Genomic DNA, 23044 nt, shown 5'->3' on the forward strand with positions numbered 1-23044 from the left:
TCACAACAATATAAAAGTAAATGAGTATGGCAGAGAGCCAATAAGACAATATTTGTGGGGTGTGAAACCTGACCTCCACGTAGTTCTCAGGTGATGTATTTTAAGCCTTTAGAAAATGTAAGCCAACCAAGTCAAACTGAAGGTGGAGAGGCAGAGTTGTGTTTGAACCATGTCTTCATTGCTTCCAAAGGAAGACAAAACGTGACTTGTCTTTTTGCTGAAATTAAATATATACTATTCTTAACAAAGAAAATGAAAACAAAAAAAATAAAAACAGTACGACTGTTTTCAGTTGAGCAACAGACAGATCTTCGCAGCAGGCATGCTTCGCTATGGACTTGATCCTTGATATTCTCTTCACGTTAGTGTCTACCATTCCTAGAGTCCTCCTCATTCATTCATTTCTTTTAGGTGATTTCATCCTCAGGAAAGTACAGGGGAGAAAGGTGATTACGTCTATGCCATATTTTGTTGTTGTGGAAACTGAAGCACCAAGAAATTAGGCAGGCAACTAGAGACAAATCTGAGAACCCAAGAGGTCGAACCAGAGCTCAAATCCAGAGAACTGAGTCCAGAGCCAGGGCGGGAAACACCCTAGGCTGTAATTGTATCTTAAACCAAAGTTCACCTGCCTTCTTCCCTTGGGGCCTTTTATGGGTGACTTCCAAAGAGATCATGGAGGGTTGGGCACTTGGGGGCACTGAGCCTAGTCTTGAGTAGTGGCTGACTGGTCTTAACTGAGCATGACTTTCGTGCCATGTTTGGTAACATAGAGACCCTAACCATAACCCCTGACCCAAGCCCTAATTCTATACCCTAACCATAACCATAACCTGTAACCCCTAATCATAACCTTACCCCTAACCATAACTCCAACACTTAACCCCTAACCCTACTGCTAACCCTAACCATAACTCTAATGCTAACTCTAACCCCTAACTCTAACTCTAACCCTTAGCCCTAACCCTTAGGGTTACCTCATGGCCCATATAGTGAGTGGCTCAGCCCAGATGATGCAAAGAAGTAGGAGATGTGGACTTGGTAAGCTGCAGCCACTCAACTGCAAAGCTCCTGGTCTTAGCCTGAGGCCATAGCCCCACGGTCTGACCTCTCCGTATGCTGCTTCTCTTGTCATTCAGTTTCCATTCCCTTGCTAAACTCGTCACTGACTCACTACTCAAGCCCACGTTCATGGCAACTGTGGCCCTGTTACACTTCACTGCATACACTCTCCTCAGAGAGGCTCAGCCACAGTCATGAGTTGGCCTTCCCCCAAGTTCCGCAGTGAGCCCCTGTTGCCTGTGTCTGCACACCAAATAGCCCTGGCTGGATTTCCCATGTGCATCTCTACCTCAACATGTCCAAGCCACCTTCCCCCACAAAATCTGCTTTTCCTTCTGTTTCCTCTATTTCTGTGAATGACATTACCACCTCCACAGCTGCCTAAGCAGAAGCAAAGGTGCCTTGCTAGTCTGTCCCCCATCTCTTCCGCCATGTTGATTCAGTCGGGTAGGTAATCAGGTCCCCCCTGCAGGAACGGCCCTGCTCCTCTCCAGTCCTGCTGTTCCTGATTGAGCATGCTCTCTGCCCACCTGCCTGGGACCGCTAACCAGTCTTTCTGTTCCAGTCTTCTTCTCGTCACTCAAAATTATTATTATGAAAGCAAACTCAACCATGGCAGTCTACCACTGAAAATCTGCTCCCCTTACCCCACCCCTGCCTCTTCCCTAATCTCAGAATTTCTTAGTGCAACGCATGGCGCTGTAGGAGTCAGAAATCCCCTCCACTGCTCTCCAAGCTCATCCCTGTGACTGATGCAGCCATATGGGGATATTCGTGGTCACCTAAAGTAGAGTTGTTCTTTGAGGCTCTTCCCATCATAGAGAAGCTTCTACGCCCATCACCTCCATCCGGGATTACCCTAATGAGCACCATCAGGACCAAGCTTCTGGAAGAAGCCCTTCTCTTACCACCACGCTTGGTTAACCAGTGAGGTGGTGCATTCCTTTAGTCCCAGCACTAGTGGGGAGAGGCAGGCAGATCTCTCATTTCAAAGCCAGTTTGGTCTACAGAGTGAGTTCCAGACCCAAATGGCTACAGATTGAGGCTCTTTCTCAAGAGAAGGAAGAGAAAACCTAACACAGTACTTGGTTCATCTTTTTCGGGGGCCCATGACACCTTAACTCATAATGTTTGCTCGCCTATTTAGAACATGTGAAACCTTGTGTCACCGGTGCCTAGCACAGAACCTGCCCTACGATATATGCTTAATGAGCCGGAGCAGTGGCAAGTCCCAGGGCCTTGGTTCCCTTGTTAAACCTGATCCAGGTCTGTGCTCTGTCACAGGCTAGGATACCTGCAGTCCACTGGCCACTAGGCTTCTGCTCTGTCACCCGAGCCACATATGGTCAGATGAGGCTAAGTGAAGCCCACATGCTCCCAGAGAAAGGGTCACACCATCCCCAAGCACATGGGCTTTCTGAAACTCTCCCTGTGCCCCAAACGCCACCATTAATCTATGACCTCACTGTTGTCTATAGGAGGGAAACATGTTTTTATTGGAACAAAAGAAAATTGTAGAAGCAAACCCAGGAAACAAAAGTAAGTCGGTTTTCATTAGGTGTCTCAGAGAGGCAAAGAGCTACAGAGAATGAGACCGGAAACAGCATTTATCCAGTTTCAGAGTTATGAAGTAACACTGTATACAGTTGGAAGGCATCTGCCAGCACCACTGTCCTACCAACACTGCAGTGCCCAAACAAAACTCATATGACAGATGGCTCTGTGCATCACCCCCTAAGGGTGTGGTCACACACATCCTTAGGCCTCCCAGAGGCTTCCGCTGTTCTGGGTGCAGAGTTTATTAATCTCACTGTCTCTAGAAACCAGAACCAGGAGTTGGGGAACTTCATCTCTTTATCACTGGCACCTAAAAGACCTGGTGTGAGGCAGACAGGCATTCAGAAATCATTTATTGGCTATTGAATAATGTATTCCTGTGTGATGTCAGCGTTGGGTTTTGTTACATTTTCCATCCCTTATAAGTGCCTGGGTTGTCTGCATCTACATGGATCTGGATGTGTTTGTTCAATCTGTGTTGGTAATGCAAAATGCTTGATGCATTTTGACTGTGTTATAGCTTAACCATGTAAAACCTTAACAAAGCTTAGCTCTTATCTCTCCTGATGTGGTGCTCACTGTGGCACTGGCACGGAATCGTTCGCAGAGACCAGTGAAATCCACGACTCAAAAAATAACCCCCATAGCCACAACTGCCTAATCTTCGATAAAAGTGCCAAAAACACCGTGGGAAAGGTGGTTCCATTGGCAGGCAGTAGTGGAAAACTGACCATGCACACAGAGGAATAAAGTTAACTCTTACCTCTTATTGTGCACAAAAATCTACTTTGATAGGATATGAAAGTTTCAAGTGGCTAGAGAAAACACAGGAAGAATATGTCAAGACAGAGGTGAAGGCAGAAACATTCTAGAAAAGACTCTAACAGCACAGCACACCAGGACTGACAAGTGGGGTTGCCTGGAATTAAAACCCTCTGCACAAAGAAACAATGGCTAGAGTGGAAAGAGAGCTAAAGAATGGGCAAAACGTTTTTGCTAAGCATGCATCAGATAGATAGAGGGCTAATATTTGGAACATATATAAAAAATTTTAAAAACAACAGAAAAATCAATCTTCCACTTAGATAAATATGTTAATGAACCAAATAGTCCTCAAAGGAGGAAAACAATTGTCAGTAAATACTTGAGAAAGTCTTCAAAATGTTTATACATTTTGTCAAATGCTTTTTCAGCATCCAATGAAATGACCATGTGTTTTTTTTTTCTTTGAGTTTGTTTAAGTAGTGGATTGCATTGATGGATTTCCATATATTGAACCAACCCTGCATCCCTGGAATAAAGCCTACTTGATCATGGTTGATGATCGTTTTTGTGTATTCTTGGATTCGGTTGGCAAGAATTTTATTGAGTATTTTTGCATCGATGTTCATAAGGGAAATTGGTCTGAAGTTCTCTTTCTTTGTTGGGTCTTTGTGTGGTTTTGGTATCAGCGTGATTGTGGCTTCATAGAAGGAATTGGGTGGTGTTCCTTCTGTTTCTATTTTGTGGAATAGTTTGAAGAGTATTGGTGTTAGGTCTTCTTTGAAGGTCTGATAGAATTCTGCACTGAAGCCATCTGGTCCTGTGCTTTTTTTGGTTGGAAGGCTTTCTATGACCCCTTCTATTTCTTTAGGGGTTATGGGACTGTTTAGAAGATCTAGTTGGTCCTGATTTAATTTTGGTATTTGGTATCTGTCTAGGAAATTGTCCATTTCTTCCAGATTCTCCAGTTGTGTTGAGTATAGGCTTTTGTAGTAGGATCTGATGATTTTTTTGAATTTCCTCAGTTTCTGTTGTTATATTCCCCTTTTCATTTCTAATTTTGTTAATTTGGATACCCTCTGCCCTTTGGTCAGTTTGACAAAGGGTCTATCTATCTTGTTGATTTTTCTCAAAAAACCAGCTTCTGGATTCGTTGATTCTTTGTATGGTTCGCTTTGTTTCTGCTTGATTGATTTCAGCCCTGAGTTTGATGATTTCCTGCCTTCTACTCCTCCTGGGTGAATTGGCTTCGTTTTGTTCCAGGCTTTCAGGTGTGTCTTTAAGCTGGTAATGTATGCTCTCTCCATTTTCTTTTTGGAGGCACTAAGGGCTATGAGTTTTCCTCTTAGCACTGCTTTCATTGTGTCCCAAAGATTTGGGTATGTTGGGCCTTCATTTTCATTAAATTCTAAAAAGTCTCTGATTTCTTTATTTCTTCTTTGACCAAGGTGTCATTGAGTAGATTATTGTTCAGCCTCCATGTGTATGTGGGCTTTCTGTTGTTTTTGTTGCCATTGAAGACCACTCTTACTACATAGTGATCCAATAGGAGGCATGGGATTAGTTCGATCTTTTTATATTTGTTGAGGTCTGTCTTGTGACCAATTATATGGTCGATTTTGGAGAAGGTACCATGAGGTGCTGAAAAAAAGGTATATTCTTTTCTTTTAGGGTGAAATGTTCTATAAATATCAGTCAAGTCCAATTGGTCCAAAGCTTCAATTAGTTTTATTGTGTCCCTGTTTAGTTTCAATTACAAAGTTTCTGTAAAGCAAAGGACACTATCAAAAGGACAAATCGGCAACCAACAAATTGGGAAAAGATCTTCACCAACCCTACATCAGATAGAGGGCTAATATCCAATATATACAAAGAACTCAAGAAGTTAGAACCCAGAAAACCAAATAACCCTATTAAAAAATGGGGTACAGAGTTAAACAAAGAATTTTTACCTGAAGAACTTCGGATGGCGGAGAAACATCTTAAAAAATGCTCAACTTCACTAGTCTTCAGGGAAATGCAAATCAAAACAACCCTGAGATTTCACCTTACACCAGTCAGAATGGCTAAGATTAAAAACTCAGGAGACAGCAGGTGTTGGCGAGGATGTGGAGAAAGAGGAACACTCCTCCACTGCTGGTGGGGTTGCAAATTGGTACAACTACTCTGGAAATCAGTCTGGCGGTTCCTCTGAAAACTGGGCACGTCACTTCCGGAAGATCCTGCTATACCACTCCTGGGCATATACCCAGAGGATTCCCCAGCATGTAATAAGGATATATGCTCCACTATGTTCATAGCAGCCCTATTTATAATAGCCAGAAGCTGGAAAGAACCCAGGTATCCCTCAACAGAAGAATGGATGCAAAAAATGTGGTATATATACACAATGGAGTACTATTCAGCCATTAGAAACAATGAATTCATGAAATTCTTAGGCAAATGGATGGAGCTGGAGAACATCATACTAAGTGAGGTAACCTAGTCTCAAAAGATCAATCACGGTATGCACTCACTAATAAGTGGATATTAGCCTGGAAAACTGGAATACCCAAAACATAATCCACACATCAAATGAGGTACAAGAAGAACGGAGGAGCGGCCTCTGGTTCTGGAAAGACTCAGTGTAGCAGTATAAGGCAAAACCAAAACAGGGAAGTGGGAAGGGATGGGGGGGTGAACAGGGGGAGGGAAGGGGGCTTATGTGACTTTCGGGGAGTGGGGGACCAGAAAAGGGGAAATCATTTGAAATGTAAATTAAAAATATATCGAATAAAAAAATGTTTATACATGAGAATAATGCAAGCAAAAATGGCTACGATCAAGAAAATAAACCACAATGGCTTCCGGTGAAGAGGAGGAGGAGGATGCTTCACTCGCTGCTAGTGAGAATGTAAACGTGTGGCCACCAGAGAAATCAGTGCTGAGTTTCCTCAGAAAAGCTAAAAATAGAGCTCATATATCACACAGCTATATACTGTCCATTGGTATACAGAAGATACATGAAGGGCTGTAAGTCAACAGACTCAGAGACACTTGCACATCCATGTTTATTTCTATATTATTCTCAATAGGCAAAGGTGGACTCGGCATAGGTGCCCATCAACAGGTGTATGGATAGATGACTATGATACACAATGGGATTATATTCAGCTGTAAAGAAAACTGGCATTTGAAGAAAAAAAAACAATGGATCTGGAAAGCATTGTGTTCAACAAAATGAGTTAAGAGAGATACATCTGGGAGAGTTTTCCCAGCTGTGGATCGTAGATTTTAATTTGTGTATTTACGTCTCTAGGTCGGAGGCAGGTTATGAAGCTAGAAGGAAAATCAAGAAGAGATCTGAAGGGAGTGGTGGGGACAAGCATGGTGACATGTGACAAGACAGCAGAGGCGGACAACCAAGGGTCGGCAGGGGGATGGCAAGGGACTCAATAAGAACTGAAGTAGGCATGAAAATGCCACAGTGAAGCTCACAGCTCTGTAAGAGAACTTACAAACGGAAAAGAGTAAAATGGAGTCAATACGCTTGCTACTGTGTTGCCTCTCTATTCACACTACTTTGTAATATCTTTCAGTAATAGACATGTTTCTAGGAGAACCCACCAAAGATGGTGGAGTCTTTAAGTTTTCTTTGGCTTTGTATTTGTTTAAAATAGCAACATTATTCTCTGGGTTTAAAGTTTAAAAACTGAATTTGTTGACAATATTACTTAGATGGGCTGAGAGGATACTTTTTTGCCAGTAGTATGAACATGTTGTAATGAAGGAAAGTAACTGCTCTCTTTCTTTGAGAACCGAATGAGAGGAAAGTCAGAGCTCAGCTCTGTTAGTCCAAGAACCTTGCTCACATTGATGGCTTTATGACTTTGGGTAGCCATCTTTCTTGTTCCAAAATAATAATCAAGGCAAAAAGAGGTGCTCGGGTGGATCAGAGGTGGAAGGAAGGAGAAAAGATGAAGATTCTGGAGAACAATGTTTTGCAGGCTTCTGTCTCTCTGATACCACAATTCAGTTCTGGAGATGGCTTTCAGAAGCTCTTTTCCAAAAAAGGAAGCTTCTGGAAAGTTATTGCTGCCTTCTCCAATGTAAGCTGGCTCCAGAGCTGAGCCTAATGACATTTCTAACCCATCCCACCCCACGTTATAATTTTCTTACCCAGGAAAATGAAATGCTGCCATTTCTGGATCTCATGGTGGGGGAATGCTGACAGATGAAAAAAAAAAATGTGTATCCACAATTCATTGAAGGCACTGAGTAGTCAGGTCTCAAGTTACCATGGCAACCACTCAATTAAGCAAGAAAAAAATATGTGTACTCATTATTATGCCTAACGTTCTTTTTAAAGAATGATGATGAAGAAGAGGAGGAAAGAAATGAATATGTTCAGTGAATCGTTCTCTCCAGACCTGTCCTAGAATGTTTCCTCTGCATTTTAGCCAACAAATCTCCTTCACACACTTTCTGTGGAGCTGAATGCTAGAGCTGTCTCTGAGGTTAGGAACAAGAGCCTGGGATTCTGCCTCAGAGTATCCTTTGATAATGTGTGCTTAGATCTAGCTTCTGCTGAAGGATGTTCAGACAGAATCCTACAGTATTGGATGGGAGGCTGCAGGTCAGGAGTCAATGGAGACAGTTGATGGGTTCTAACCCTCGGTTTGAGCCCACTCCTGTGACCCTTGATAACAGGCGTGGGTTTTCTAAAGATGTGACTAAGGGGCAGTTCTGCCTTCGTACTCTAAGAGACAGGATGCAGTGCTGCTGTGTATTTGTGCAAGGATTTACTGCTTACAGAATAATCTGATAAGTCACTTCTGACCCCATAGAGTTGCCAATATTCCCTCTGCACAGAATGGTCTCTGTAAACTCCCCAGACTGAACATGTCACTTCTCTGTTTGCTGTCTACCTAGGCTCTCTCTGTTACTGATGTCTGGTGATCTCCCCACGAGGTCCCTCAGTGTACCCTGCCCAGTCACATCCCTCCTCTGAGCCACAGTCACACCATTGTCCCTCCAGGGCACTCATCTGTGTTTCTCCCCACCATGTGTGTCTCACCCTTATGTGGCCAACTGAGCTCCCTCTCCTGCCTCAATTTCCATCTGAGCTTCTGTTTCCATAGTCCTAGAAATATGCATCTAATATGCACTTGTTTGAAAATGATTCACGTATGTATTAAGCAGTATCACTCTTGAGGTTGGAAACAAACTCAATGAGGATGAGAGTCAAGAGGACACGAGTGTGTGTCCACAGTTTTCTCCCGAACCTGGCCAGCATTCGGCTGACAGATCTTCAGTGTTGGACGGAGGGCCTTGCACCTTGTCAGAGAATACGCAGCAGAGTATAGACCCAAACCCAATGTTTTCACCAACATACTACAGTGTTTCAGATCACAGAAATGAAACAACCTAAAGTACCAAACACGCATGTAGAAAGAAAGCGACAGCGTCTGTCAACCACACCAACTTAGCTGTCAGCATGCAGAAAACAGCAACTCCTCCTATGCAGAGTCACACTCACCAGCCTGAAAAATAAAACCCAGCTTCCTCGACTGTTCATTCATGAATACAGCAAAGAAAGCTGAGTCTCTAGAGTCCAAACCCTGGATAACAGTATCCTTCTAGATACCAATGATGTAGGCCTGGATGGAGTCCCATTCACAGCAGCAAGCATCCCACCCCACCCCTGGAGTCTCTGCTTCCTGCCTGGTTCTGATCCCTGATGCTCCTTTGCAGCCGTAAGGATCCTTTTCCAGCCCTACAATCTGCTCTTCGCAGGGCATGCTGCTCAGAAGTAGGTGGACCAGGAGAGGGAAAGTGCCCTGGGAACCGAAGGCTGCTGACTTATTCATTGGAAATTGTAAGGCTGATGTTCAGAAGCAAGAATTAGAGCCTAGGGAGAGAGGTCTCAGTGGGTAAAGTGCCAATCACCTTTGAGATGTGCGTTAAGACTGCAGAACCCATGTGGAAAGCTGGGCATAATGACATGTACCCATAGTCGTAGAGCTAGGGAAGCAGAAGCAGGCATTCCCTGGGACTCTCTGGCCGGCTCACGGGCAAATCCCAAGCCTGTGAAAGACTGTCTCAAAAAAGAGGGCAGATGGCGCATAAAGAATAGCACCTGATGCTGGCCTCTGACTTTCTTGTGCTGACATGCAAAAATGTGTATGTACACACACCAGAATACATACATGCATGCATGCATGCATACATACATACATATGCATACAAAAAGTAAAAGGTGTTTTCAGGGGACATTTATTGTACGTGTTATCTAGTTCCCGTATGGTAATTCTATTCTTGATATTTTTCCCCTAAAATAAATACTGCTGTATGAAATCCACAGCATAACCCCCTCCGTGCTTAGTCCTGTTCAAGATAGAGGCAGAAGGATCATGAGATCAAGGCCAGCAAGACCTTTTCTTCACAAATGAGGGAAGGCTTAGAGAACCAGTCTGAGCCATGCTATCCAGCACGTCCTCAGCTGGGAAATGAGGGGAGCGTTCAGACTGTGGGTGGGATAGATGAGTTCTGCAGATCGGACAGGGACCACAGGTGTGTGCTCACACAGCATCAGACAGGGATCACGGGTGTGTGTTCACACAGCATCAGACAGGGACCACGGGTGTGTGCTCACACAGCATCGGACAGGGACCACGGGTGTGTGTTCACACAGCATCGGACAGGGACCACGGGTGTGTGCTCACACAGCATCAGACAGGGACCACGGGTGTGTGCTCACACAGCATCGGACAGGGACCACGGGTGTGTGCTCACACAGCATCGGACAAAGACCACGGGTGTGTGATCCTGCAGCATTGGACAGGGACCACGGGTGTGTGCTCACACAGCATCAGACAGGGACCACGGGTGTGTGCTCACACAGCATCAGACAGGGACCACGGGTGTGTGCTCACACAGCATCGGACAGGGACCACGGGTGTGTGCTCACACAGCATCGGACAGGGACCACGGGTGTGTGCTCACACAGCATCGGACAAAGACCACGGGTGTGTGATCCTGCAGCATTGGACAGGGACCACGGGTGTGTGCTCACACAGCATCGGACAGGGACCACGGGTGTGTGCTCACACAGCATCGGACAGGGACCACGGGTGTGTGCTCACACAGCATCAGACAGGGACCACGGGTGTGTGCTCACACAGCATCGGACAAAGACCACGGGTGTGTGATCCTGCAGCATTGGACAGGGACCACGGGTGTGTGCTCGCAAGCTCTACAAACCTTCATTTACCCTTGTCCTCTTATTTTCTTCATGTTATATTCTGAATATTTAAAATTTGAAGGATGGACACATTAATCCTTACATCAACTAGAGATTCATTCTTTGGTTCCTGCAGTCAACGCCCACACAGCCCCTTAGCCCAGAATGTCTGTGCAGTACACAGCTGTGGAGCTGTATGGTGGCAGACACACCTAAAGGACAAGCCTTGGGTTTCTAGTCTGGTAAAGGGAAGTCTTCTCTGTTGCTTAGCGATTCTGCTTTCTGTTGGCACTGTCCTCACTTCCAAAGGTTCAGTCTGCACAGGCCCTGTCTTGTCTGAGCATTTTCCCTTTCTCCCCCGCATGGTGTGTCTTTGTTGTCTAAGTGCTACCTGTGAGAGACTTGCAGGCGTAGAAAGAAGCATGAGGTTTCCTGGTTCTGAACCTGTTGGTGTTTTGGTAGTGGTTGAATATACACTGCTCCTGGTGATGCCATTGTACCTTTTAAAATATTCCCAAAATACTCTTAACCCAAAGGCTTTTCAAAACTCAGTGAATGTTTGTTTCTCTTTACTGCCTGTGGAGTTTTGTGCTAACATCTTAAAAGAAAGAGGTCCTCTAAAAGCTGGCTTCCCAGCCCAGCACGTGACCAGGAGCACACAACTAGGGGTGGTCACACTGCAAACCATGCTGGGAACTGACTTCTTGTTGTCCTGTGTTATCCAATGTATACGTATTGGATAGGTAGATAGATAGATAGATAGATAGATAGATAGATAGATAGATAGATAAACAGATAGCAGAGTGGAAAAATAAAGGGCTATTTGTCCTTGGAATGAGGGATTTTCAAATATCATTTCAAAAAAGGAAGCTGGAATGCTGTTAACTGTTGCTGTAGCAGTGCCTAGAACTTTGGGGCTTAAGCCAGCATCTTCTGGAGATTTCTCCATATGAGGGTTGGATGCTAGCTTGGCTGAGTCGGTCCTCTGGAATCCACCGGGTTGGCTGTTCTTGGCTGGCTTCCCAGTTTACAGTGTGTTGTGGTCTGACTCACGTGTCAGCCTTGGAATGACACTCCTGAGTGACTCTTCCGGGAGGAAAGTGTGAACAAGTCCAAATGGAGCACTCACAGCAGACCAAAGAACTATCCCAGCCAAGTCTAGTTTCACCGACGGTCATGCTCAGGTCTTGATGGAGATAGCCACCATGTTTGGCATGACAGAGGCCTGAAGGGAGAAACAGACCCTTCAGTTCCAGAGGGAAAGGGGAGGAGCCCTGACACATAGGTATGTGGGGGATGAGAGAAGAGAAGAACAGTGAGTTGACATAAACACATGACTATGGAACCTATCGACTACTGAGAAAATGTTTCCCTTAAGGCTACTGATTAGAAACAGTAGTATTTCAGTCTATAGATTAAAGGGGAACATACCACTCTGCATGGAGAGCCTGCTGTTGGGCTGGCTGGGGAGGGCTTAGCCGGACACTGTGGGTTTTCCTTCTCTGTTTACTAGGCTGTACACGTGCTTGCTGCAAGCAGTCCTCTAAATCATGTACACTCCAGTGGCTAACAGTCGAGAGTCGCTGCAGACTACATTCTTGAGCGTAACTGAATTACGTTCCACTTCCCATACATTTTGGAGTTTTTCCCATGCTGGGGATAAAGGATTTCAGAAACCTCCGTCTCAGCTGTTTAGGAAAGCTTGACACGTCATCGCTTGATGAAATCAAGTGTGGTGGATCCCAGCTCAGAGGCAGAGAGAGACCTGCAAGTGTCTGTGAGTTCAAAGGCAGTGCTGGTCCGTGAGACCCTGCCTCAAACACCGATCACCCGGAGAGATGGCACACAAACTAAGAGCTTGCTGCACACGCAGAGGACCTGAGTTCAGTTCCCAGCACCTACACGGCTTATAGCCAGCCAGAATGGCTGTTCCAGGAGATGAGCCCTCTTCTGGCCTCCATGGGCACTGCATGCAGGTGGCGCACAGTCATACATGCTGACAAAATACACACAAAAAAAATAAATAAATAATAAATCTCTTTTTTTGATCTCCTCACGGAGGTGACCCCACTAACAAGTGAATCCATCCTCATTTCTACTCTGATGACACATGCTTCTGTGACTTCTGCATGCTGGCTAAAGTGGCTCCTCGGTATGTCACAGATCTGCGTGTCACCTCCCTCTAGGTGGGACGTTGGGAGAGAGGCAACACTGACCTCAGCCCATTGCCTCGCACCCGAGTTGCGCTTCCTGTCTGAGACCATGATTCCTCACCCATCAGTCACAGCCCTGAGCCTGCTGCCGCCACTGACTGAGCCTCTGGCGATATAAAAGACCCCCCTGGCAGTGATGTTGTTGGTTTTGTGTGAGTGCGCACTGTACATAGTGCGTAATGTATGCACACATGTGTGCATGTGTGAGGCTGGAGGAGTGTGTCAGGTGCCCTGCTCAGTTATTCCTGTAAAACTGCCTCTCCCTGAATCTGGAGTCAGCCTGGTAGCTCAGAAGGTCAGGAGTATGTGACAGTGTGACAATGAGGAGAGAGACTGGAATCAGGGAGCTGAACTCAGTGCCCCAACCCCCTCCTGAAATACTGGGGTATCAGGCACATTCCACGCAGGGGCTCCCCACCACTTCAGTCACTCCTTTCTTATGCACAGGATTGTGACAATGGATGAGATCACAGCAGACACCATCTCAGCATTGTGAAGGTCTTTGACAACCTCAGCTTCCTCTTGTGATAGCGCTGTACAAAATGGTCCTTGAGCCATGAGAACACGCTATGCTGTTCTTAGAGTAGGAGGAGGATTACATTGCGGAAGCCATCTGTGCCGCTGCAGTGTGCGGTTTTGCCCTCTCCGGGTCATTCAGGGAACAAATGGTGACAAGAGTGTTGAGTTAGTGACGATAGGCACTGAGGCGGTGGATGCTCACTGTCAGCTTGATGGGCTCCCAATCACCTAGGATACACACACCTGTGGGGTGTCTGTGACGACGCTTCCACAGATGTTAAAGAGAGAGACTCAGTCTGAAAGTGGGTGGCACTACTGTGTGGTTGAATAAAAGGAGGAGGAGGACAAAGCCCAGTAAACACATCTTTCTCTGCCTTTTGGTCTGCCCTGTGGACAAGCAACCTCACATTCCCATCGGGCTGCACGAGAGCAGCTCCTGCGGACACATGTTCCCATCGTGATGAACTATACGCTCGGGCCAAGATGTCCTCTTTGGCCCTTAAGTTTTCCTGTCAAGCATTTTGTCTTGGAGATGAGAGAAATAACAAACTCAGGCTTCGTTATCCAAGAGGAAGATGCCACACACCAGTCAGCTGCTCCCCCTGCAGATAATTCCACCCCAGGGCAACAGCAGCCTGCCTACATGTGCATCCTGGGATAGGAAGTGTAGATTGGTTGACTGCAGACCTGACTACCTAAGCATTTACCTCAGGTGCTGCTGTACCCTTCGGTTATGTTACAGATGCTTTCCTGCCAGCCATCAACACACCACTCCACAAAGAGAGCCAACATTCTGTGACAAGCAGAGCTGTGTTGGCGATTTACAACATCACTGCAGAACACCACAGGCCCCCTTCCCTGGCATTAGCTGCACAGAGCTTCTAGACTCCACATTTGTGAGCCACAAATGAGTGACATCACCACAGAATCTGTGCCTATGTGCATACTGTCTTTGTCAGTTCAGAAAACGGGCTATATCACAGCACGTCCCCTTTAGTTTAAGGCTATGGCAAGTCACCTAGGCCTCACTGCACCTATAAAAATGAATGCTCAGTGCAGACTCAGCATGGCAAAAGGCTGCTCTACAGAATATATACAGTAAAAAGCTATGACACAAAGTGTCCAGAGTGCTTGGTAGAACTTGGTGGTCAGAGCAGTGGGATTTCTCAAGTCTCCCCTCCTGATGGAACATCATTGCAACTGAGCAAAAGCAGCACGTCAGGTCCTGAAGGAGTTGCTCCTTCCCTCCTTGTCCAGCAGGTAGCTCAGGTTAGCCCCATTCATGTAGAATGTACACAGCATGGGGAAAGGTAAGACTGTCCCTCCAGGGCCCCAGCTCCTTAATCACCAAAGTGAGTGTTTACATTTCTTTTTCTTTTCCCTCCTTCCCTCTCTCCCTCTCTCCCATCATTTTTTTCTTTCTCTCTTTCTTTCTTTCCCCTTTTCTTTCTCTCTTTCTCTTTTTCTTTCTTTCTCTTTTTTTCTCTCTCTTTCTCTTTCTCTTTCTCTCCTCCTTCTTCTCCTCCTCTTCCTCCTCCTCCTTTCCCTTCTTCTTCTCCTCCTTCTCCTCCTTCTTCTTCCAGTACTAGGGACTAAATCTCAGGCCTTGAGCATACTAGAAAAAACTCTGCCATAGAACTGTATCCTCAACCCAGGTAAACAACATTTTTACAATGCTCAGATGCTAGACTCAGGGCCCTCTGCTTATCAGGAGAGTAATGTCCTACTGGGCTACAATCCTGGCCCTTGCTCTTGGTTGGTTGGTTGGTTGGTTGGTTGGTTGGATGGATGGATGGTTGGTTGGATGGATGGATGGATGGATGGAGGGAGGGAGGGATGGAGGGATGGATGGATGGATGGATAGATGGAGGGAGGGAGGGATGGATGGATGGATCATTTTTGCTATGAAGTGAGCCTTCAAAAATTCTAGGCAAGAGTTTGGTTTTATTTTGCAGGGTGGGGGGAGAAAAAATTCAGAGCCTTGGGTGCTCTAGGCGAGTCCTCTGCCACTGAGCCTATAATTTGATTTATAGAAGATTTACCCTAGAAGTATGAGGTATTCTGAGAGTCACTGGAGAACAGTACCCTGAGCCAAACATATTCCCTTTGTCTGTGCAAGGCATTCCTAAGAACAAATGACAGTTCCTTCCATGCCCCAGAAACCTATTCACTATGAGTGAGCTAATAGAAAGAAATTAGGGGTCGGTCAAAGCCTTGGGCGAATGGAATTGATGGCTGTGAATAAGATCTATGGATAATAACAGGTCATAAGCCAGATAGAGGGGGAAAGCCCTTTTGCAATATAGCCCATTTCTGTTTGTTTGTTTGTTTGTTTGTTTGTTTGTTTGTTTTCGGAATTCAGATGAACTCTGATCGAACTCCCAAGACCTGCTACCATCAACAGCAAAGTGAGGCCATGTCAGCCTCTGTCAGTCTCAGCCTACAGTCCAGCAATAGTACAGCACAGGGTGTGAGCTCAGTTTCCTCTCAACATCCCCGAGACGTAGCCAACAACTGAGAGGGGGAAACAGATTCTCATTGGCAGCCATTCTCTACCCAGTGTCAGTTCCCTCTTACCCTGTGTACACTCTGGATAAGAGTATACATTGCTCCAGATGAGTCTATAGGCTGGCTTCCCTAGATGCCACACCTGAGTCAGGGATTCTTATGCAAGGGTGTAAGTGGGTTTGCTCTCAGACGGTACAGGGGTCAAAGCTGAGCAGAACTGTGGTCCCGGCTTCATCCTAGCTCTCTTGATCCTGCGGGGAGCTCCAGGGCACAGCCTGTACCGTGGAGCCATCCCCACTCACAGGCACAGACTTCTGGATCCCGAGCACTAGGGGCCAGGGGTCAGGAGGGCAATGGAAGACCACCAACGCCGACCACCAACGCCGACCACCAACGACGACCACCAACGACGACCACCAACGACGACCACCGACGACAACCACCAACGACGACCACCAACGCCAACCACGGTTGCTCTGCCGATGGGACTAAATCTTTGGTGCTGCTCAAGGTGGTGAGAGGCACAGCTCTCATCCCACCACTGACTCACCAAGGGCATGGTGGCATAGCCAGAGGCCTCTCAGTTTCTTCATCTTCAGAATGGGAAGGAGGAACATCAGGAAGGGACAGAATCATGCCTGTTCCCCACACTGTGAAAGTGGCAGTTTCACTAAGGGACGCAGCAGGAGACAGTGTCCCTCATGAGCCCTGAGGTAGCTTTGCTCCTCAGAGAAGGAATTAATGTGAATGTACTCCTGAATGACCCCTGTACTGAGCATCCGTCTTCCTGCAGTTTCTCCAGAGACAAGGGCAAATGTAAGAAGACAAGCAGTGAAGGTACCCTGAGGCTCACAGCCTGACAAGGCGGCAAGGCTCTGCACTCCCACAAAGTGCTTTCCATGCCAGTGGCCTCAGGGAGGCTGTGTAACCAGCCGACCTCATTTAAGGGAGTCTGGCATCCAAGAGAATTAAAGGCTATAAGGGCCTGGAGGTTGTCCTTGAAGAGCACAGCAACCTCTATGGAGACCAGCTTGGCAAAAATCTATCAAAAGTATAAATACATTTAATCTGTGACCACAAGGTGGCCATTCTAGAATTTACCCTGCGGGGATATCTGCATGACGTGGTATCTACATGACTTGCTCCACTGAGCCACCTTCCCTAAAATAGGAATGAGTGAAATATCTCAGCTCATCAATAAAGAGCAGGTAAAAAAGTAACTATGGTGACCACAACACAACAGAATACTGTACAACCAACCAAGAGCTCTGTGCTGAGAACATTCTGTGTTGACACAAATTTCTCCAGATAAGTGCAAAAATAGAAGAGCATCATACACACACACACACACACACACACTCAGACACATACTCAGGCACACACACATTCAAACACACACTCACACACACACTCACACACACACACACTCACACACACACACACACACACACACACACACACACACACATTTTAAATTAAAGCATATCTTCCTTGGGTATCTGGAAGCCACTTTTTCATGTACCTGGAAAGGAATTTCCATGCCTGGTGTTGTAGCTTCGTTCCTGTTGCTATGATAAAACAATTCCCTGACTTAGAGCAACTTAGGAGAGGAAAGCGCTTCTTCAACTTATGACCCCAGGCTTCAGTCCATGACTGAGGAGAAGCCAAACGTCTAGTCATATCCAGTCACATCCAGTCACATCTGCCACAAAGCTGTTGGCTTTCTTTTTAGCCTTCTTCATTCTTCTGTAGTTCAGGGTTCAGCCTAGGAAATGGTGCCGCCCACAGTAGACTAAATCTTCTGGTCAATTAAGAATCAAAACAGTTCCACACAGACATGTCCACAGGCCAGTCCCATCTAGATAAATTCTATGAAGACTCTCCCAGAGATGATCCTAGGCTGTGTCAAGCAGGCGGTTAAAACTAAGCTACGTGTGTATAACCTGTGGGTAAGGAGAGAGGAAGATAATGAGAATTCTCAACAAACAATCTTTTATTAACCTGTCCTCCAAATACAGTGGACTAAAAATTGTCACCTAGCTAAAGGTAAAATACAAGTTTTGAGGATAAATATGGGAAGAGGGGAGACCGTTGAATAGTTCTTCATTTTATGCTTTTTTAAAATTTTATTAGATATATTTTTATTTACATTTCAAATGTTGTCCCCTTTCCTGGTTTCCCCCCCAAAAATCCCATAAGCCATCTCCCCTCCCCCTGTTCCACAATCAGTCCACTTCAGCTTCCCTGTCCTGGTATTCCTCTACACTGCGGCACTGAGCCTTCCCAGGACCAAGGGCCTCTCCTCCCTTTGATGTCCAACAAGACCATCCTCTGCTGCCTGTGCATCTAGAACCATGGGTAACTCCATGTGTACTCTCTGGTTGATGGTTTACTCCCTAGGAGCTCTGAGAGTACTGGGAGTATTTGTTGTTCCTCCTATGGTGCTGCAAACCCCTTCAGCTCCTTGGGTCCTTTCTCTAGCTCCCCCATTGGGGACCCTGTACTCAGTTCAATGGCTGGCTGAGAGTGTCCCCCTCTGTATTTGTAATGCACTAGCAAAGCCTCCAAGGTGACAGCTATATCCGGCTCTGGTCAGCAAGCGCTTGTGGGCATCCTCAGTAGTGTCTGGGTTTTGTAACTGTATATGGGATGGATCCCTATGCTTAAGAACTAAAAAGTGTAAGCATGGCCAAGGACACTGAGGCTCACATCTCAGACACCACCTGGCCCTTTACTGAACATTTTGCCAACCTCAACTTTAAACGACAGTGTGTTCATAAAAGAGCTGTGACAGTGCCCATTCATTCAGTTCTAACATTGAAGGAGTTTGTCTTCATGATGTAGGCTTTTCTGTCCATAGATAATTTATGCACCAAAAGAAAGAGACTGGATTCTGTAGCCGTTACCAACAGACCATGGACTCTGAGGGCAGATGTCTCAAGTTTACTCTTGAACTTTGTCCCTTACAGCTGAATGGCTTTCAACAAAGTGACTCCTGAAAATCTCTGCTACTCACCTGTACAAATGTTTGCAAGTTCTTCCCTTAATGGAGTTGTTCCAAATGTCAAGCATTTAATGTTAGCAAGGAGCTTAAACATATCTCTTAATGTTACCATCTAATGCTTTGATTATTTTTAAAACAGGATGATGATCAGCTAAATGTATTTGGAGAAGACACCGTGGGAGGTATGTTTCCTTTGCTAATCAGACCACATAGCTTCTAATGTGCTTTCTTTATTTAACACCAACTAAGGAGATTTAAAAACAACAACAATATAACTCTTTCCCTTGCCCTTCAAATATGATGGCTACCTTGGAAGTCTGTGTCTCACTGCCTTCTTGGTCCACATGAGGAACCAAGGGAATCATTACTGTAAGATGTGTTTTCTAACTGTCCAGAGAACATGACTCCTAAGGTGCTCAGTGAGAAGTGGATGCTCTGATCCAGGTATTTGGGATGCATCCATTGTCTCTTCCCCACTGGAAGTCCCATGTGTTACAGTGTAGCAAGGCCCTTTAGTAAAGAGTAATTCTTTCATGTGCTACAATGTAGCAAGGCCCCTTAGTAAAGAGTAAAGCTCTTCCCCTCAATAGTTGGAAGTTGCATGTGTTACATGTAGCAAGGCCCTATAGTAAAGAGTAATGCTCTTCACCTCAATAGTCTTTAAACTTAACTGGACCATAAAAGCTCTGCAGTGGTGGTAACAGAGCCAATGGGGCTTATCTAAGGTGCAATTATTGTTAATTGAGCTGGAAACATAATTCTTTTTCCCAAATAGCAGTTGCTATACTACAGCATCCCATGGGGAGCCAACCCAAAACATAGCTTATATTATCATTTTCATTATGTTAAGAGTTTCTCAAAGGACTGCACAGTGTGTGCCTAACTTGCATACAGCCCTGGGTTCAGTATCTAGGCTCTCGTGACCTCGGTGTAATGGTGCACACCTGTAATGTCAGTACTGGGTAGGTAGAAACAGTATTAGGAGTTCAGGGTTATCATTAGCTAGTTTGAAGCTAGCCTGGAGCACACAAGACCCTGACTTAAAAACAGTTATTTAAAAACTAAAATATCTACTACATGCTAGCTAGCTATATATGGAACTGAAAATAGATCAAATTCTCTAAGCGTAATCGTGTTTATAAAAGATGAAATTCAGAATGGCCTAGGTTAATAATTATGTCCTATCTACTTGGTCAAAGAAAAAGCTGCCATGGTTTGTGGGGAAAAGGCTCGTAGTATTGGCTGTGACTCACACAGCTGATTTGGCTTTTTAAATAACCCCAGCTCTTAATTCCCCATTGATCCATGAAGGGCTAGATAAACTGTTATTCTCTGAGAACAGAAACAGCAGTATGTGAAAATAACTGTCACCAAATAATTGTAGTGATCCACAGGGAAGGCACAGAATCACGAGCTGTCTCTCATACGGCCATAACTCAGTCCCCGCCCAGAACCAGCTCTGTCTCAGCTGCATGTGGGATAGCTGGCTGGTGGTTTTATTCCTAGTTATAAGAGCAGTACACTCACTTAGACATATTTTAAGTAGAAAACTAGAACCTTCTAAAAACTTTATGACCTATCTACATTCAATGGCTAACACTCTAGCACACTTCACGTCAGTGTGTTGTCTTTATCTTATGTTTACCCAGCTGGGAATCTGTGTGTGCATGCAAATATCATCACACTTTTTCACATATAAGTATGTGAAGTTATATAAGTATGTTCCCAAGCCACTAAAAATTATACACCTTAGTGACTTCTATTTTGTATGAATATATGATTAGCAACTAATATATCATTGTTTCTTAAACTGAAATTGGGCGTAGTCATATTGTCTCTCCTGAGAACAATGGATGTGGCCTCCTTCCTAAACTGCAAATACATTCAGAGTTGCTCAGAAGCTGCAGAACATGGGGGGGACACTGTGTGTCTGACTTTAGCAGAAAACTCCAGACACCAGCTGGACCCATGGCACAGGCCCGTAATCCCAGCTGTTTATGGCGGCAAGTCAGGCATATCTAAAATTAGTGCCAACTTGGGCTACAGAGTAAGTTTAAGTTCAAGGCTAACCTACACTACTTAATAACACCCCACCCCAAATTAAAAAGTTAAAAAAAAAAAAAAAAAAGACTGGGACAGGCTGAGGAGAGGCTCTGAAGTTACAAGCACTAGTGTTCTTCCAGAGAACTTGGGTTCAGCTCCCAGCATCCTGGTGAAGGCTCAGCCATCAGTAACTTACAGTTGCAGGAGATCTGACACCTATTTCTGGGCTCTGTGGGCACAAGGCACAGATGTGATGTGCAGACATACAAGCAGAAAAAACACATAAAGGAAAAAGTGATAATCAATTTGAAGGGCTGGGAATATAATTCAGTCATTGTGCCTTTGCTTAGCTTGTAAAAACCTTGAGCTCCATATCCCGGGGGAATCTCAATCTCTCTCTCTCTCTCTCTCTCTCTCTCTCTCTCTCTCTCTCTCTCATACACACACACTCTCACACACACTACACTCACACACTCTCACATATACTCACAGCCACTCACACATACTCTCACACACTCTGTCACTCACATATACACACACACTGTCACACACATACTTACACACATACTCACACATGCACACACTGTAACAAACACAGATACACTCAGACACACACTCCCACACACATACTTTCACACATACATACACACATGCACACAGTCACAAACACAGATACACTCAGACACACACTCACATACATGCACACACTCTCTCTCACACACATACACACACACCTCTGTCAAGCCTGTTGCTTATGGGACTAGAAACATGGCCCGTATGCCCTCACCCTGAGGTCCCCATCAACACTTGGCAACCTGAAACCCTTAAGGCTCCCACTGTAACTCCAGGTTCCATACTTTCCCGACCCTGAATCATTTCTCCTCACAGCAGTGGCTCCCGAGTTCTGACCACTGTCATGATTATTGCTGTATGCTGCTGATTCTGTTCATTGCTCCTTTGGTCTTGTTCTACAGACTCCTGATTATTAAATAAATGCAGGTATTTTTAAAGGAAACTTTACATCACAGCTTAAAACAGAAAGTGGCATTATCTGTTGCAGCTACAAACTAGTTCTGTCTTCTAGACATCTCACGTGTAGACCAGTTTCTCCTGGAGTAAGCAGGATGGTTGCCAATGCCAAACATTGGGTCAGGGTGGGGTGGATCCAGGAAAAGCAGGAATAAAAGTAGGAATGAGTACAATAAAGTACATTGTGTGCATATATGTGTGCACTGTGTGCATATATGTACATTGTGTGCATATATGTGCAGTGTGTGCATATATGTGTGCACTGTGTGCATATATGTGTGCACTGTGTGCATATATGTGTGCACTGTGTGCATATATGTGTACACTGTGTGCATAAATATGCATTGTGTGCATATATGTGTGCATAAATGTGCATTGTGTGCATATGTGTACACTGTGTGCATAAATGTGTGTACTATGTGCATATATGTGTGCAGTGTGTGCATATATGTGTGCACTGTGTGCATATATGTGTACATTGTGTGCATATATGAAATCCTTAAAAAATAGAAGCACTAGGGGGGGCTAGAAAAGGGGAAATCATTTGAAATGTAAATAAAAAATATATTGAATAAAAAAAAAGAAAAAAATAGAAGCACTACACTTTTAAAGTGAAAAAACAAACATGTTTAAGAAAACTTACGGGGCTGGAGAGATGGCTTGGCTCAGCAGTTAAGAGCACTGACTGCTCCTCCAGAGGTCCTGAGTTCAATTCCCAGCAACCACATAGTGGTTCACAACCATCTGTAATGAGATCTGACACCCTCTTCTAGAGCGTCTGAAGACAGCTGACTGCATACTCATATACATAAAACCAGTAAATAATTCTTAAAATAAAACATTGGGGGGGGGGGAGAAAACATATGTAAATTTTAAGATTAGCTTTCCAGCCAGGCATGGTGCACACCTGGAATCCCAGCACTCAGGGAGCTGAGGCAAAAGGCCGGGAGTTTGAAGTCCAGCTGAACTTGAAGCCAGCTGGGGACACACCATGAGACCCGTCTCAAAACAAAACAGTTGGCTTTCTTTGTGAATCATACTATTTGATGGTATCCGTTTTACACTTAAGATTGATGGTCAACCTTAAATAAAACCCCGCTGCCTCAGTCTAGGGAAAAGGCCAAA

The 23044-nt window shown here is 45.1% G+C and overlaps 1 protein-coding gene across 2 annotated transcripts in view; it reads left to right on the plus strand.

The window, feature by feature from the left end:
* The window catches only part of Ak5 (adenylate kinase 5), a 201232-nt gene that overhangs the window by 142619 nt on the left and 35569 nt on the right, over nucleotides 1-23044 (plus strand). For both annotated transcript variants that reach the window (XM_052178928.1, XM_052178929.1), the window contains exon 9: nucleotides 18987-19029. In XM_052178928.1, coding sequence (XP_052034888.1) covers nucleotides 18987-19029 — 43 coding nt within the window. The remainder of the gene's footprint in view (nucleotides 1-18986; nucleotides 19030-23044) is intronic.

Source organism: Apodemus sylvaticus, chromosome 4, assembly GCF_947179515.1.
Source record: "Apodemus sylvaticus chromosome 4, mApoSyl1.1, whole genome shotgun sequence".
NCBI classification, from domain to species: Eukaryota; Metazoa; Chordata; class Mammalia; order Rodentia; family Muridae; genus Apodemus; species Apodemus sylvaticus.